Here is a 16,204-nt window from a genome sequence, read left to right as displayed (position 1 = left end):
GGGTTTGGGGTGGGGGAGACGCGGCTCACCGCGCCTGGAGCCGGGCCCGGGTCTGACCCACGGGCGCCTGTTTCTGCTTCGTTCCCGCCCCCCACCCCCACCCCAGCGCCCCGGGATGCCGTCTGGAGCCCGGATGCCCCACCAGGGGGCGCCCATGGGCCCCCCGGGCTCCCCATACATGGGCAGCCCCGCCGTGCGACCCGGCCTGGCCCCCGCGGGCATGGAGCCCGCCCGCAAGAGAGCAGCGCCCCCGCCCGGCCAGAGCCAGGCCCAGAGCCAGGGCCAGCCGGTACCCACCGCCCCCGCGCGGAGCCGCAGGTGAGTGGGGCCCAGCGCGGAGGGGGCGGGCCGCAGGGACGGGATGGGCGAGGAGCGGGATTGGCAGGGGCGGGGAGGAATGATCAGTGGGGAACCCGGCGTACTGGGAGGGATGCCCTCTGGAGAGGTGGGCTGAGGGGGCACTGCTCTGGTTCCTTTGTGTGCCCACCATAGACAAGCTGCGGCCGTCGCGCCCTTCTCCATGTCACCTGCTCCATTCCTCTCTCCACCCCTTGTTCCCAGGTTCTGGGTGATGCTTCAGTCTTTGGGATTGGGGAGGGGGGCGGCTGGCAGAAGGACTGAGAGCAGAGAGCTTTGGGACCGTGTTTCTCAAAGTGTGGTTGTCCGGTGCACCTTCCCCAGAATTCCCTGGCTTGGCCGTTTAAAAGCTCCAGATCTTGGAAATCTGTGTACCTGGCCTGGGGGGGGGGGGGGAACTTGCCCTGTGGGTGGGTGGGTGGGGGGTTCTGCCCAGTGGTGCTTTCAGGTGATTCTTAGGTATTCAAAGGTTGAAGGGCTGTTGTAATCTCTTCTCAGGACCAGGTCTGCCCCCAAGGCACCAGGGGCCAGTCCATTTCCTTGTTAGAGCCAGCTGGTGGCACCCCCAAAGCACCTGCTGTGCCTGACAAGGTGCCCCTTTGGGTTTCACTATTTAGCCCTCACACATGCTTCCCTGTGCTCCCCAGATGGAATCCTATAAAATGTATACTATGGATTTTACCTCGTTATTAAGTATTTTTTATACATCAAGGAAAATTCTGTTTATAGGACTCCTCTGATGAATTCCTTTTGCAGTGCACAAATCCCTGATTTATTTTGTATAAATGGAGGGCTTCACATCGATAATTCGTTCGAAACAAAATCAGACTTCTAATGAAAAGCGCTTGCCTAGCCTTAGATTTTTGGACAGGGAGGGGCAGTGGTTGAGAACACCACACGGGGGCAGTGTAGAGCCATCCTTTAGGCTGGATTCTCATCTCAACTGGCCAAGAATTTTCTGGGGTGTTTTGGGAGTCAGATGCAGCTAGTGGGTCAAGAAGAATCCAATCCCAGCCCAAAGTCACCCTACAGGAAAATGACTCCCCCCTACTCTCTCTGGATCCCTATGGGTCTGTCCCGGAGTCCAAGGGCAGGAGTACCCTTTGCCTGTCAGTGGCTCCTTCCAAGCCTAGGGTGGCAGGGGTGCAGTCCTCCCCAGCTTCATGCCATCACCTCCTGCTCCAGGGGTTGGGGTCAGGGGGTCGGTTCCCCTCCCTTAGATGGTGCTCCCCACCTTAGCAGCCCAGGCAAGTCCTCAGAAGCCACCCTCCCTGTCCTCTGCCCTCCCTCCTCCCCAAGCTTCCCCCAAACACTTCTGCAGCTCCCCCGCTCCAGCCCCTCCTAAGCCTACATTTGTCTGGCTCCGACAATGTGATGGGGCAGGAGCGAGCTCCCAGACCAGAGAAAGGACTGTTTCCTCTGCTCCCCGTGAGAGGACAGAGCACCAATGCCGCACACGACTGTGGTCATCGCCCCTTGGGCGGGCAGAGGAGTGGGCTGTGGGAACCCCAGCCAGGCGGGCGGAGATGTCGGGATAATTTAGCAGGTGGCCTCGTTACTCCCAGATCTGTCGCCATGGTAACCTGGTTTTTTCTTTAAAAAATGTACAGTGCCAAGAGGAGGAAGATGGCTGACAAAATCCTCCCTCAAAGGGTGAGTGCCTTTCACAGCAGCCCCCAGCTCACCCCCACTTCTTGCTGTTCCACCTCCTCTCCCTCCACCCCTCCCACCTCATTTGTCTCCCCTCCCCCCTAAGGAGCAGAGCTTCAGCGGTCACAGTCACTTTTACTTTTTGTTTAAAAAGCTAATTAAGAAGTGAGGTTCCCCAGGCCAGAAGGAGGGGGTGGGGCAGAGGGAAGGAACGGAATCATAAAGGGTAGATAGCAGTGGCCTGAGTTCCAGCGGTCCTGAGACGCACAGAGCTGGGTAGCGGGGTAGGAGCCTGGTTGAGACATTAGTTGGAGTGGCTGGGTGAGGTGCCAGGGTAGAGGCAAGCAACCACATCCCCTAAGTTCCTGAGGGACCTCAAGGCCCTAGCCACTTTGAAGACACCCAAAGGAAGCCCAGAGGCTGTGTGACAAAAGAAAGGACAGGAGGAGGAGGTGAAGCCGTAGAGTTTGCTGGGCTCCACAGTGGCTCCTGCCTGCCCTAGTGATGAAATGCATGGGTCTCCCTAGACTAGGGAGAAGCCATTTTTATCCCTAAACATGAGGCTGCTACTGCTGGATACGGTGTCCAGGGAGGGGTCTCGTTGTCACTCTCAAAGTCCCAGAACCGGCCAGCTCCCGCCATCTCTGTGTGCCCTGGGACCACATGACATGCACACATTCCACCTAGAAGACTGGCTGAGCCCCTGGCCCACTGCCTTGCTCCTCCTCTTCCAGATCCGGGAGCTGGTCCCCGAGTCCCAGGCTTACATGGACCTCCTGGCGTTCGAGAGGAAACTGGACCAAACCATCATGCGGAAGCGGGTGGACATCCAGGAGGCTCTGAAGAGGCCGATGAAGGTGCTTCAGTTTGGGGGCGGGAAGAGGGCTCTCCGTCCTGTTCCCAGAATGGAGAAGCGGGGTTGTCCTGGGGATGGGCACCCAGTGTTCACTCTGTGGGACACTCTTTATTTCTTCAGCAAAAGCGGAAGCTGCGTCTTTATATCTCCAATACTTTTAACCCTGCGAAGCCTGATGCCGAGGATTCTGATGGCAGCATCGCCTCCTGGGAGCTGCGGGTGGAAGGGAAGCTCCTGGATGACGTACGTCTTGGCCCAGGTCTCTCCAAGTGTCCTGGGGTGGGTATGGGGTTGGGCTGAGGACCAAATGAAACGTTTACACAGAGGGTTAGGGAGTCAGCCCTGGCCAGGGGGGTGGCCTCGAGAGACAGCTGGGGTGCAGAGGCCTGCTTCTAACTTTGCTACCCTACCCAACCAGCCCCACCCCCTCCCAATTCATTCCACCCCCACAGTCCCTGTTCTGCCCCCACGGTCCCTGTTCCTCTCCCACAGCCCAGCAAGCAGAAGCGAAAGTTCTCTTCCTTCTTCAAGAGTTTGGTCATCGAGCTGGACAAAGACCTTTATGGCCCTGACAACCACCTAGTTGAGGTAAAACCCAGACCCTGCTTGCCCTGGGACTGCCAGCCTTCCACAGGCCCAAGCCCCACGGTCCCATCGGCTGCACAGATTTGCATGAAGGACCCCCCTAGAGCCCCAGGTCCTAGCAGCCAAGATGGGCCTGGGATGTGAGCCAGTTCTCTCCCTGTGGACAGTGGCACCGGACGCCCACCACCCAGGAGACGGACGGGTTCCAGGTGAAGAGGCCGGGGGACCTGAGCGTGCGCTGCACGCTGCTCCTCATGCTGGACTACCAGGTCCGTGCCAGGCCCCCACGCCCATTCTCTTAGACTAGGTGGGCCGAGGCCACCCAGGTGCACGTCCCGAGAGACCCCATCCTCCTCTCTGCCCCCCTTCTCCAGAAGCACGTTTCCAAGGAGCCCAATCACTGCGTCTCTCCCACCCCCACCCCGGTCCCAAGCTGCCCGAGCTCTTTCCACTCCCTAATTTTCACGGTCACCTTTTCCTAGCCTCCCCAGTTCAAACTGGACCCCCGCCTGGCGCGGCTGCTGGGGCTGCACACACAGAGCCGCTCGGCCATCGTCCAGGCCCTGTGGCAGTACGTGAAGACTAACAGGCTGCAGGACTCACACGACAAGGAATACATCAACGGGGACAAGTATTTCCAGCAGGTACCCTCAACACCAGGACACGGGGAGCAGGCCATGTCAACGGTAGGGAAAGTGCCTCCACTAAGGGAATTCCCCCCCTGCCTTCTAGATTCTCAGGCATTAGAAACTGTAGTCACGGTCTCGGAGCCAGAGGCCAGGGTCCCGGTCCAGGCTGTACCACGGCGCACGTCTGTGCTGCATTCCAGCCACCCCAGGCCAGAAAGGTCGGGAACCTGCAAAGCTTGTGGGAATGTAATATTGTTGGCACTCGGAGTTGGACACCTGGGTTCTAGTCCTGGTCCTGACTCCGGGTGAGTTACCTAGCCATTGTGAGCCTTGTTCCTTATCTGTCCCATCTGAGCCACTGGGCAGTTAGGAGAATCCAATTGCTATGAAAGGGACTTGACACAAATTTTACTGAAGCAGGGAGGATTAATACATGTTCAATAAACACAGCAGATAAGCCCGAGGAGTGGAAAGAACAGCGATGTTTATTGAGCCCGGAGCACAAGCCATGCTCCAAAGCAGTTGGTGTTCCGAGTCATTGAATTCTCACCACGGCCCTGGCAGAGGGCCCTGTCCTTATCCCCATTCGAGAGACGAAGACAGTCTGCGTCATCAAGGAACTTGCTCAGCCTGCGTAGTACGTGGTGGGAGCAGGATCTGCACCTTGGCAGGCCGACCCAGGCCCGTTCCCACAGGCTGCACCGCACCGACCGCGGGCCCCCTAGGTCCAGCCCCGTCAACACTGAGCAATGAGACTTGTTCCTGGCTTCCTGTGGCCTTTCCAGGATGGAAGGGTCTAGAACTGTAGGTATGCTCTTTTCAAGCACCAAAGAGTGACCTCTTTCTCCTGCGTCAGATTTTTGATTGCCCCCGGCTGAAGTTTTCTGAGATCCCCCAGCGCCTCACAGCTCTGCTGTTGCCCCCAGACCCCATCGTCATCAACCACGTCATCAGGTGAGGCCCCTGGCTCGCTCCTCAGATCGGGGAATCATCCGTCCTGCCCTCCCTGCGCCCCCTCCCTCCCCACCGCATCTGCCCCCAGGGCCCTTGGCCTCCATGGGGGCAGGTGAAGGCCAAGGGCTGGATCTCCTGGCAGTGTGGACCCGTCGGACCAGAAGAAGACAGCGTGCTATGACATTGACGTGGAGGTGGAGGAGCCACTGAAGGGGCAAATGAGCAGCTTCCTCCTGTCCACGGCCAACCAGCAGGAGATCAGCGCTCTGGACAGTAAGGTGGGGCCGGGGCCCAGAGCTGCAGCGGGAGGCTAGCCCGGAAGGGACACAGCACAGACAGAATAGGCATGAGCACGGGCCTATGGAGAGACAAGGGACATGTGTACCCCCTTCCCTGGGACCGCAGAGGCTTGGGGGCCCGAGGGACTGTTCTTCACGGGAACGGCAGCAGCCCTTCCCCCACTGGCCTCCCGCCTCCTTCCCATCTGCTCCCACATCACCCCAGCCAGGTGAAAGTGCCTGTCTTTCTACCTGTAGATCCACGAGACGATTGAGTCCATAAACCAGCTCAAGATCCAGAGGGACTTCATGCTAAGCTTCTCCAGAGACCCCAAAGGCTACATCCAAGACCTGCTCTGCTCCCAGAGCCGGGACCTCAAGGTGAAGGGGACTCAGGGAACACTGGATGGAAGACAAGCATATGGGGAGGACAGCAGAGGTCGTACACAGGGGCGAAGGGTCCGGGCCCAGGGCTGACCCCTCTGCTCCCTCCCAGGTGATGACAGATGTCGCAGGCAACCCCGAGGAGGAGCGCCGGGCTGAGTTCTACCACCAGCCCTGGTCCCAGGAAGCCGTCAGCCGCTACTTCTACTGCAAGGTGTGGAGGGGCCCGGGCACCCCAGGCCCCCTCACTTGGAGAACCCTCCCTTCTTAGCCTTGTTGGGCGCCCATGCCATTCCCCCGTGCCCCTCACCTCATGGGAGCCCTCCCTGCTCCCTGATGCTCTTCCAGGGCGGGTGGCTGGTTGGGGTCGTCCGGCCACTCACAGGCAGCACATAACCCCGCCCCTGCTCTGATTTCTCTAAAGATCCAGCAGCGCAGGCAGGAGCTGGAGCAGTCGCTGGTGGTGCGCAACACCTAGGGGCCCTGCAAGGGAGTGCGACAGGCCAGGGCTGCCCTGTCCCCCGGGGCTCTGCCATCACCCCTCTGCTGCCCGCCTGCCTTCTGGTGAGGCGGGGAACTGGATTAAAGGTCGTTCATCTGACGGCAGCTGTGTGGTCATTGGCAACTGGGAGAGAGGAGGAAAGGGGAGGTGGTGGGTCCACAACCTCCCCAGCCCCTCCCTCAGAGTCCCCCCCCACCTCCCGACTCCGTCTCCCTTGACCTGAAAACACTTTGGCAGAAGACACTTTTAATCACATTTTCTTATTAAAAATATACAGCCACAAGCTCTCCATCTGTCCGTCCGTCCTGCCCTGCCCTCCTGGGGCGGAGGCAGAAGGGGTAGCCGCGCCCAGGCGCTAGGTGCTGTTGCCCTGCTCCTGCTCGAACAGGGCCATGGCGAGCTGTGCCCGGCCCGCCAGCCCCTCCAGGTTGCTCAGGCGGCAGCGGTGGTAGAGCTCCTCGCTGAGCCGGGGGCTGCAGTCCCGCAGGGAGAACTTCTGCACCAGCCCTGGCTCCACGGCCCGGAAGAGGTGGAGCCCTGAGAACCGGAGGAACACATCCATCACCTCCAGCCCCTCCAGGGCTTCCTCCTCTTCCTGGCCCGCCAGTTCAGCAGCCAGCCGCGCGCGGGCTGCCAGGTAGTCGGCATTGTAGAAGCAGCCCTCCGCGGAAGCCTCGCGGTCAAACCGGCCTCCTCCGGGAGCCCCCCGGGCAGGGTCAGCACCAGGAGGGGAGGGGGGGTCAGGGCCAGCCCCCGGGGGGCCTGGGGGAGACCTCTGTGGTGCCAGGGCAGGGTGGAACTCCTGGAAATGGACGGGGAAGAAGGCCTGCCAGCCGGAGATGGCATTCATGCGGCAGCGGTTGAGCACTTCTGCCCCGGGCCGGGTCCACACCGTGGTCAGGAAGAAAAGCGTGTCTACTGGGTGCTTCTTAGACACCACGTCCATGAGCCGCACCTGGGAAGGGGCGTCCGCCCGCACTGCGAGCCAGGCCAGCCTCGTCCCAGGGTACTGCCGCTCCAACTCGGCCGCTGCAGACTTCACCCCGAGAAACGGGTCCAGGGCCCCTCGGCCGCCTTCCCGCGGCCCATAGACCAGCAACAGGGTGAGCAACGCATGCTCTCGCGGCTCCAGAACGCCGGCGGCAAAGGCCTCGAGGAAAGCTGGGGCTGCGGCAGCTTCGACAACCTGAAGGGGCAGCACCAGCTGCACGCGGGTGGCCTCGGTGACGTAGGGCATCGGCAGGATTTCCACCCGGCTCAGCGGCCGCAGCAGGCTGACCCTGCGGGCCAGCGCGCGCCGGTGCCCACGCTGCGTCACGGCTTCCAGCAGCAGGTCCAGAGTGTACTCCATGCCTCGCGCGGGGTCGAAGCGCCGGTAGCCATTGAGCAGCCGCTGCTTCTGGAATCTCAGGCGAGGCTGATAGCGCCGATTCAGCTGCTCCAGAGCCGTCTCCACCGCGTCGCCCACATCCGCCCGGCTGGCCCCTTGCAGTGGGCACTTGGGCGCCCCGTCCGCACAGGAGAAGAGGTGCTGCTCTGTGAAGTAGTCCCAGCCCAGCACCTCGAACCGAGAGCGCGGTGTGAACGGGGCCGGCAGCCCCACGGGCCAGCTCAGCCCTGCCTCCCCCTCGGGGGTCAGCGCGGTCAGGTTCCGGATCTGAGCCTGGGATGGGGGGGACACACAGTTAGTTCCCGGGTGGGCAGGCAGCACCCGACCGGTCCTGGGCTCCCAGCTCTGTCCTGACACTCGGGGTGCTCCTTGGCTATCCCTCCCTTCCCTGTACCTTACGTTCTTTGCCTGTAAACGCAGTGGAAAGGCGAATCGCACCCCGGTGCGCAAGTGCAGTGAGGAGGCGGTGGGGTGGGGGAATGAACTCGGGCAGACAGCCGGTAAAGCATCCTCCAACAGAAGACGCCCGGCCGCCTCCCCCTCCCACACCCAGGGTAGCCCCGTCCTCCTGAGAACGGGACCTTTGTGTTCACCTGTACTTCCCCTCCGACAACCCCACAATCAACCAGGATATTCTTCTATTCTACCCTTGGGTTTTTTAAGGACAGCGCTAGAAGTTTGGGGACTTTCAGGTTGTTGCGTCCTCCCTAGAGTGGCTCTATCGGACAGGAGCTAAAACTATTACTGCACTGTACGGAGTCCCGAGCCTTGGAGTTCACCTGCAAACCCTTCTAACCGCACCCCAGTCTTCCCAGGAGCTGATATGATGATCCACCTGGCCCAGGAGCCCCTTCTCTGGAGTTGCTTGAAATTGAGGTGCTGTCAGCCCCTTTCTGCCCCGCCAGCCTCCCCTCTCAGCTGCCGGCTGGCTGAGCCTGCGCCCTCCAGCCGCCGCCCGGGCTCACCTGCAGTTGCTCTATTTCACCGTACACGCGCTCCAGCTCCAGCGCGCTGAAGCGCTTGTGCAGCCGGTACATAAGGGTCCCCTCAGAGACGGGGTGCACTGCAAAGGCACTCAGGAAAGCCGGGCTCCCCTCCTTCTCCGGGTCTCTGTTTTTGGCCAGTTCAAATGAGCGGTACTGCTGCCCCTAGAGGGACCAATCAGCCCAATCAGTGCCGCACACAGGGCCGCCTGTCCCAGCCACGCTGACCACACCCAGCATTCCCCCCACCACTGTGGGAGCTCCATCCAGTGTCCCCTGAACCTTGGCCTTACCCTCCCCATCAGATTTTGGAAAAAAGAATGTTCAGTAGGCAACTAAGGGTGCTCTCTTCCCCAGAAAACCCCACTGTTTCTCCAGAGAACCAATGCTATGAGCCTCCAAGTATTCCTAAGAAGCCGTCTCCTCTTTCCAGTCCCTCTAGGGGCAGCTCTGCAGGAGAGTGGCCATCTCTAGAACACTCCCAGGTTGTTCAAAACTGTGTGTGGCAGGGAAGGCAGCAGAGGTTGGGGGCAGAAGGGGGGAGGACTGATGAACAGAAGACACCTTTCTGCCATGCTCACAGAGTCACTGACAAGATGCCACTTTTGACACCCCCCGGGGTCAAAGACTGCCCGAGGTGAGCACTGCGGCCCGAGGGGCACTCAGCATCCATGAAGGACCAAACAGCAGCCCCGAAGTGCTGTCGGGAAGGCGCCCAGCCTGGAGACCAATCCCTCAGGCACTACTGAGTTGTCAGGGACGGGGACTGATTTGAAAGGGCTGTCACCTGGTGCTGTGAGACACAGCCGATACCCAGAGAGTCGATGAGGCAGCGGCCAAGCCACTCATCAGGGCGGGCACTGAGAATGTCCCCTCGGCAGCCGTCCAAATGTGGCCTCAATCGAAGCAGGAGGCTCCGGGACAACAGGTAGCCAAAGCCCCCGTGGCAGTACCGGGCCTGCTCGCCGGCACCAATGAACTCCTCCGCCCGGCCCAGGTACAGGTCTTGGTTGATGCTGAGGTGGCCGGCAAGGGCTGCCAGGCGGGGGGCCTGCACGTACGTGTCGTCCTGCATGATGAAGAACCAGTCGTAATCGGCCCCAAAATGCGTGTGAAGATGGCGCAGCGTCTCTGACATGAGCCAGGCTGGTCGCTCGTCCCCATGAGATACCACCTGCATCCCCGCTGGAGCCCGGGCCCCTCGCTGCCCAGTGAAGTAGAGTAACCGAGGGAAGTGGTGGGCCACCGTGCGGTTCACGGCCACAGCCAAAGTGGACAGCGTGGCCCGGGAAGTCAGGACAGCCACCAGCAACCGCTCCCGAGAGCCCAGCTCTGTCTGGATGTAGCGAGTCCTGTGGGGAGACCAACCCATCAGGGGTCAACTCCCTCATTTCTAGGAACCCAGGTTGTCCGGCATATACATCCCCCAGGACTGAGTGAGTTGGAGGTGAGCAAAGAGAAGCAAGGGACCTCCTCATCAACATGGATTAGCACCTGGAGGAAGCGTGCTCTGCAGAGTGGACACAAGAATCGATTTGGTGAGGGGTCTGCTAATGACACATTACATGAAGCTGATGCAATTCCTACCCTATTTAAGAGCATCCAACACTAATGTAACACCAACAGGTGAGACTCTCTTAGACCGAGGAGGAGGGGAAAAAACAGGCACAGACCACGATGGTAGGAATTACTGCAAGGAGCCTGACACGGATTCTCAGTGAAGGCAGTGGCCAGGACTTGGAGCAGCCCCACCCTGGGGTCGGGGGGCTATGGATGCACGCAGCTCTCACCTGAGCACCTTCTTGTAAGGCTTGTTGGGGTCCCTGTAGTAGGGGACAATGCGAGGTTTGAAGTCTTCATCACTCTGGTCCAGTCGAGTTCTGGAGTCAGGATTCTGCGGCCCTCCAGGTTCCCCCACAGCCTCTACACAGGGATCTTCTCCCTCACCTTGGATCCAGGACACCCGCAAAAGGCTCAGGCTGCACCCCAGGGACAGCCCCAGGATGAGGGGCAGTGCTGGGCGCAGCAGGGCCAGCAGGGAGCTCAGGCGCATGGTGGTAGGCCCTGCTGTGTGTGTGCCCCAGAGGGCACAGCCTCGTGGACCGGTCAGTGGGTTGATGGGCGCCAGGCCGGGAGCCGGCCTGCAGTTTTAACCAGGAAGCCTGGGGCCAGTGAGGTTGGCCACAGAGCAAGACGTGTCCGCTTCCAGGCCCAGCATCCCCAGGAAGCTGGACTGGCCAGTCTTCACAATCCTGCCTGCCTGGTCTTCAGTCGTCAAGGTCCCAGATCTAACCCTCAGTCCAAATGGTAATATTAGAATCAATTTTACTCATTAATGGCTTATGGTCTGTCTTCCAGTGGAAAGAGGAGGAAACAAAATTCAATCCTGCCAAGCCTGACCCAAAACGGAGGACTACACCATTCGGCAGACTAAGTCAAGAGCCAGCAACAGCTGATGAAGAAAGGGGAAAAGCACATGCCTCGTCAGAACAGGGCCCCCTGCGACAGAAGCCTCCTCGGCAGGCCTTTCCAGAAGCACACCGGGCTTGGGGCACATTTCTTACTCAATTCACTGAAGGGGGTGCTGGATCAGGGCCTCTTTCTACTCTACTCCCCAGTGTTGAGGAAACACAGGGCTGGAGGGACCCCTCCTCCCAGTCAGGAGCGGTCAGGCTGAGCCAGTGGCATGGCCTGCAGAAGTTCTGACCACCAAATGAGATGGGCAGACAGGGGCACCGGCCCTGAGAGTCGCTCAGAGGCCCACGGTGGCTGATGGAGCCATCGAGCAGGACATGCTTCTCCCAATCCCAGATGCTGAGAGCCCGGGGCTGCCCACCTCCCTCTTACAGGGGACAGCAGGCAAATGACAGTAACTCCGGCTGTGGAAGAGCCGTTCGGTGTCTGGCTTTACCAGGGCCCCAGGTACCCCAACCAAACCAAACCGAGACGACGAGGAGCAGCGGGAGGCAGAGCAGGGATCCCGGAAAGGCAGACCGAGGCTGGGCTGGCTGCGGCCGTGCCAGGCCCGGCGCCTTTGCTCTACCTCTCAGCGATCACAGGCCACTTCCAGTCCTGGAAAGAAGGCTCAAAGCAACTTTTAGCCGGGAGTCTCAAAACAAAAATAAAACCGGCTGCGTCACGGAGCTGCCGAGGGGCTGAGGACTCAGTTCCGCTCGTTGAGGCGGCGGGACGGGGAGGGGAGGGCCAAGACCCCGAGCTCAGGCTCTTCCGCAGGGGCAACAGCCCTGCCTGAGCCTGCGGGCAACGGGCCACAAGGGAGACCCCGCAGCCCGTGGCGGGGAGGCCCCTGCAGCAGGGCCAGGGGCGGACGGACAAAGGATGGGGTCGCCGCGACCAGCGCCGTCCCGGGGAGCAGGGGCGAGAGCGTGGGGGTGGGACCCGCTCCTGTCGTGGGGAGTGGCGCCCCCGTCGTCCTTGCAGGGGGAAGGGTGGGGAAAGAGGAACAGACCCCAGTGCCGGCCGAGGCGCCGGTTCCGCCGCTGCAGCCGCTGCCACCTCACAGCCCGGCCCCCTCCTTCCTCTTCCGCTGCTGTCAGTCCCCGTCTCTATGGTGACCGCATCCGGCCGCTCGCTCCGCCCACGCGCTCTCTATGGTCGCCCCGCCCCTTCGCAGCCGAAAGTGCCCGCCGCAGGGTGACGTGTGCGCCCGGCGGTTATCGACACCCCTGCCCCCCCGAGCGAGCGCGCCTTCCCCAGACGCTAATCCGAGTGGACCCCAAGGTTCCCCAAATCCTCCACCTCGACTCCCATCTGCCCCGGTGGGGGGGTGCGGGGAGGAGGAAACCTTCCGCCTCCGTGCTCACTCTTCGGCCTTCTATACTTCTCCGGGAACCCCATCTTTGCCTGTTAGTTCACAACTGTTGTAGTTTGCCTATCAAGCTCCAGGCCGGCGTGAAGGATCCTGACCGAGTAAACCCGACTGGACCAGGTGGGCGTGGTCCCTGCCCTCTGGGAGCTGCAAGTTTAAACTGCCACAGACTAGCAAAATACGAACCTGGGTGGAAATCCCAGACTGTCCTAAGTGCCAGTGAAGAAACATCGAGTCCAGGGAGGTTGGGAACGCACACATCCAAAGTTTCAGTAAATTACCCGAGCAAAAAGTGAGTTTTTCAGATAAAGAGCAGAGCACAGGAGGCTCAGAAAAAGGAAGGACTGGCTTAGAGAAGAACTGGGAAGTCCAGGGCGGCCAAGGCCTGGTGGGAGAGGGAAACAGCCCGGGGGTGGCTGGGGTCGGGCGGGGCCTTTGGACAACCACTGCGGGTTCCCAACCGGGATGGCCCACCCCTAGGGTGTGATTTGGAAATGTACTGGGACAATTTTGTTGCCAAAAGTTGAGGGGAGGGGCCAAGAGTGCTAGATGTCTTGTACATTGTAAGTTAGTATCACACAGGAAAGAACTGTCTGTCCCCACGGGGCTTTGAAATGTCCTACTGAACATTCAGGTAAGTGGAGGGGGAGAAAAAAAAAAAGCTAGCAACCAGTCGTAATCATTGATCCTTGAGCCTGTGTTTTATATATAAAGTTGAAGTAATTTTGCCAGGTGGTAATATGTGCTGATTTTTCCAGGAATGTAAGTAACTATCATGTAAATGGAAGGAAGGCTGTACTTTGTTTTGTTCAGGAATTTACTAAGAGTGCCCATCGAGGATGGCGATGTCATTCATGGTGTTCTCTCTGCATCTGTACTGTTATTGTCAAGGTGACCACACCGTTTTCTCGCATCCTGAAACAACAGCATTTTATTAGGATTTTTTTTCTTCTGTTACGGTTAAGACACTATAATTTTTTGAAATTTATGTGTGTAGTTGGGTTTTATCATCTATGAGCTTTCTCCCAGAACAGTAAAGGGGGTGTGCTAAAAAATGTTTGCTATTAAAAGGGAACACCAGAGCTGGTAAAGAACCATCATTCTAGGGAGTATGTAAGATAGAACTCACCAGCGCTGTTATCTTCTGCTGTGTTTTGGTCTTGTCCTCAGTTAGACCACAGTTTGACCTCCCTTCAGCCACTGGCACGTGAAAGGTGGTAAATGAAAGCTTGTTAGAAGAGAGTCTGGGAAGCAGAGTAGGGACACTCACCTCGAGATTGGGAGATAATAGTTTCCAGATCAGCATTGTCCAATAGAAATATAATGTGAGCCACAAATGTGAGCCATATATGGAATTTTAAATTTTCTGGTATATGTTTTATTATCGTATCAATATATCCAAAATATTATTTCAACATGTAATTAATATAAAAAATTGAGGTATTTTACATTCTCCCCACCCCACATGCAATCTTTGAAATTCTGTGTGTATTTGACACTTTTAGCTTATCTCAATTTGGACTGTCACATATCAAGTCACATTTCAAGTGTTCCATAGCCACATGTGCCTAGAAGCTACCACGTGGTACAGCATAGTTCCAGACCCTTGTCACTTGCTGAGTTTCCAGGTAATTCTGGATGAGACCTTTCCTTCCTTGGGTCTCAGTGTCTTCCTATATAAATGAAGCATCCAGACCAGATGTTCTCACCTCCAGCACTGACTTTCTGTGATTTTCCACCTTTAGTCAGTCCTTCTCTATTCTACCCACATCTCTCTCCTTCCCATTTCCCCAGTCTTCTCCCCTTATCCCCAGATCTGTTCCCTGCAAGGTAGCTGAACCCTGGGTGGGAACAGCAGAACGTCTAGGTGGCCAACAAAGTTTCTAAGCCACTTGCTATGCTGAGGGAAGACTGCCCAGCAACTGTTGATTCATCGGAAATCCTGGGCATGATTGGCTGCTGTGCAGATGACTTCTTAACTGGATATAGGCTTTCTCTTGCTATCCTGAGCCATTTTACAGAGCTGGTGTTCTAGAACCAGAAAATTCCAGCCTCAGATTCTGCCACTGTCTCCTCCCAGCAGTGTTGTTTTATTAACAGCTCTGTGCCTTTGCTTCCAATCTATAAAAATGGTAATAATACCTACCTCAGGGTTTGTTGGGGGGGGGGAATTAAATGGAATTGCATAAATGAAAGAGCATAATAAATGTTAGTGCTCCGTAACCTGTAGCCTGCCTGTAACAACGCATTTTAATGGGACTGAGAGAGGGAAGCACATTGTAGACAGGGGTCCCAGGAGGTTGGAACACTGATTTCATGTGATCCACATCATATACAACTTCTTTGCTTCATAAAGAAAGGCTTTGCAGTCAACTGTAGTCTATGTTCTTTACTTAAAACAGTGTTCCTGCCCAAAGTTGATGCCTACTGTTTGTTAAATGTATTGAATTAAATAAATATCTAATGCATACTTAGGCTAGGATTCTGCTAGTAGCAGAAAAGGGCAAGAAGGAAGCCTAGCAGAATTCTGGCTAAGTAATAATTAGCCAGTTAGCAAGAACCAAACTCTAACAACCATACCAGGTAAGTACTACCATTATTTTGCCCAAGGTCACACACTGAAATGGTAGCACTGGGGTCTGAATGTAGGCAGTTTGCTCCCAGAATTCATACTCTTGAATTCAATCCAATAAACCTCAGCAGCACATTTTAAGGCACTTAACCACTCATATGCCATGGTTTACTTTTTAAATATTCTTTTTAAAATATTTTATTTTTAGAGAGAGGGGAAAGGGAGAGAAACACCAGCCAGGGCTAAATGTACCTTCTTAAGTGTGAGTGTCCTGAGGTTAAGGAAATTAGGGAATGACTGGTAACCACTATAGCTCCAGCATCCAGCTCTGAGCCTGACCTACAACGGACACTTAACTGGTGGAGGGTATTCTAGAAAAAGAAAAGGTATTTTCAAAGGCATGAAAGTGTGAAATAAATGGATTACCTGAAGTACAAGTAGTTAGGTTCTATTTAAGCATCGAGTTTGAGGAAGAAAACTGGTTCTATGGGTGGGGGGCTGAATTGGCTTTTTAAGCTTCGGAGGGGTATCAGCTCCCTTGCTTCCCTCCAGCTGTGTCACTGATGGTGCGTCCCTGGCGGTCAGGAGTCAGGAGTTGTTCACGAGGATCACAAAAAGCCTGCCTTGCATTTGAGACTACAAATTTGGGATTTACAAATGTAAATCCTACGTTGTAAATGAGGAGTCTGTGAGAAATTCTAACAGTAAGGCTCAAAGGAAAAGTAACGGGGAAAGTCACACGACTAACTGATGATAAAGGTACACTCAGAAAAGGGGTCTTGTTTTTTCACTTCAGGGCTCTTCCCATCAAACTTTACATGGTTCCAATGGGAACCTAACATTTCTGGGGCGGGTAGGCCAAGCGGCCAAGGTCTGGGAACAGTGATCGGCACCTTCTAAAAAGTTTGGTCAACCCAGTTTCAAGAAACGAGGACGCCTTTCTTTCAGGCAGCAATTCTTTCCGTTCTTCGCCACCGCTTCTCCCTCCTTCCTCTCTCCGCCTCCCTCCTCTGCGCATTCTTTCGACCCATTCCCGCCTGATACCATCTGGGAAATGTCGCTCGTCCCGCTGCCCAAGCCGGCAAGGACGCCCCGTACACTCCGTGTCTCCACAGTACAGATTTTCGAGTTGGGTAGAGCCTGGAAGACCCAGCCCGCTAATCCGAGGAGCAAGCTGGGATTTGCAGTTTCCGGCGGCCAGCGCACTCTTGCTGGCAGAGGGCTCCGGGACTCTA

General features: G+C 57.2%; 2 protein-coding genes across 5 annotated transcripts in view; one reads left to right on the top strand and one right to left on the bottom strand.

The window, feature by feature from the left end:
- The window catches only part of SMARCD3 (SWI/SNF related BAF chromatin remodeling complex subunit D3), a 31,607-nt gene extending 25,313 nt beyond the window's left edge, over positions 1 to 6,294 (top strand). For all 4 annotated transcript variants that reach the window (XM_053926108.1, XM_053926105.1, XM_053926106.2 and 1 more), the window contains 12 exons: positions 107 to 318; positions 1,968 to 2,010; positions 2,742 to 2,864; positions 2,984 to 3,106; positions 3,356 to 3,451; positions 3,616 to 3,717; positions 3,931 to 4,092; positions 4,934 to 5,031; positions 5,174 to 5,309; positions 5,568 to 5,690; positions 5,806 to 5,907; positions 6,118 to 6,294. In XM_053926108.1, the coding sequence (XP_053782083.1) occupies positions 107 to 318; positions 1,968 to 2,010; positions 2,742 to 2,864; positions 2,984 to 3,106; positions 3,356 to 3,451; positions 3,616 to 3,717; positions 3,931 to 4,092; positions 4,934 to 5,031; positions 5,174 to 5,309; positions 5,568 to 5,690; positions 5,806 to 5,907; positions 6,118 to 6,171 (1,374 nt within the window). In that variant the 3' untranslated portion in view covers positions 6,172 to 6,294. The remainder of the gene's footprint in view (positions 1 to 106; positions 319 to 1,967; positions 2,011 to 2,741; positions 2,865 to 2,983; positions 3,107 to 3,355; positions 3,452 to 3,615; positions 3,718 to 3,930; positions 4,093 to 4,933; positions 5,032 to 5,173; positions 5,310 to 5,567; positions 5,691 to 5,805; positions 5,908 to 6,117) is intronic.
- A 130-nt stretch (positions 6,295 to 6,424) lies between these two features.
- CHPF2 (chondroitin polymerizing factor 2) lies at positions 6,425 to 12,335 on the bottom strand. Its single transcript, XM_024564531.3, has 4 exons — positions 10,359 to 12,335; positions 9,356 to 9,920; positions 8,551 to 8,733; positions 6,425 to 7,858 (listed from the first exon to the last, which is right to left on the bottom strand). Exons 1-4 carry the CDS (start codon positions 10,619 to 10,621, stop codon positions 6,551 to 6,553), a joined length of 2,319 nt encoding a protein of 772 aa, XP_024420299.1. The 5' UTR covers positions 10,622 to 12,335; the 3' UTR covers positions 6,425 to 6,550.
- Between the last annotated feature and the right edge of the window lie 3,869 nt (positions 12,336 to 16,204).

The sequence above is a fragment of the Desmodus rotundus genome, chromosome 6, assembly GCF_022682495.2.
Source record: "Desmodus rotundus isolate HL8 chromosome 6, HLdesRot8A.1, whole genome shotgun sequence".
Classification (NCBI taxonomy): domain Eukaryota; kingdom Metazoa; phylum Chordata; class Mammalia; order Chiroptera; family Phyllostomidae; genus Desmodus; species Desmodus rotundus.
The sequence above is the reverse complement of the archived record's forward strand: the minus strand, read 5'-3'. Positions and strand labels throughout refer to the sequence as shown.

Bases quoted from the DNA above. Each gene is read 5' to 3' on its own strand.
- CHPF2 (XM_024564531.3), bottom strand. From the start codon at position 10,621: ATGCGCCTGAGCTCCCTGCTGGCCCTGCTGCGCCCAGCACTGCCCCTC. The intron at 9,921-10,358 runs GTGAGAGCTGCG...GTCTCCCCACAG, and splicing joins CCTTACAAGAAGGTGCTCAG to GACTCGCTACATCCAGACAG. The intron at 8,734-9,355 runs GTGACAGCCCTT...TGGTCCCTCTAG, and splicing joins GCTGTGTCTCACAGCACCAG to GGGCAGCAGTACCGCTCATT.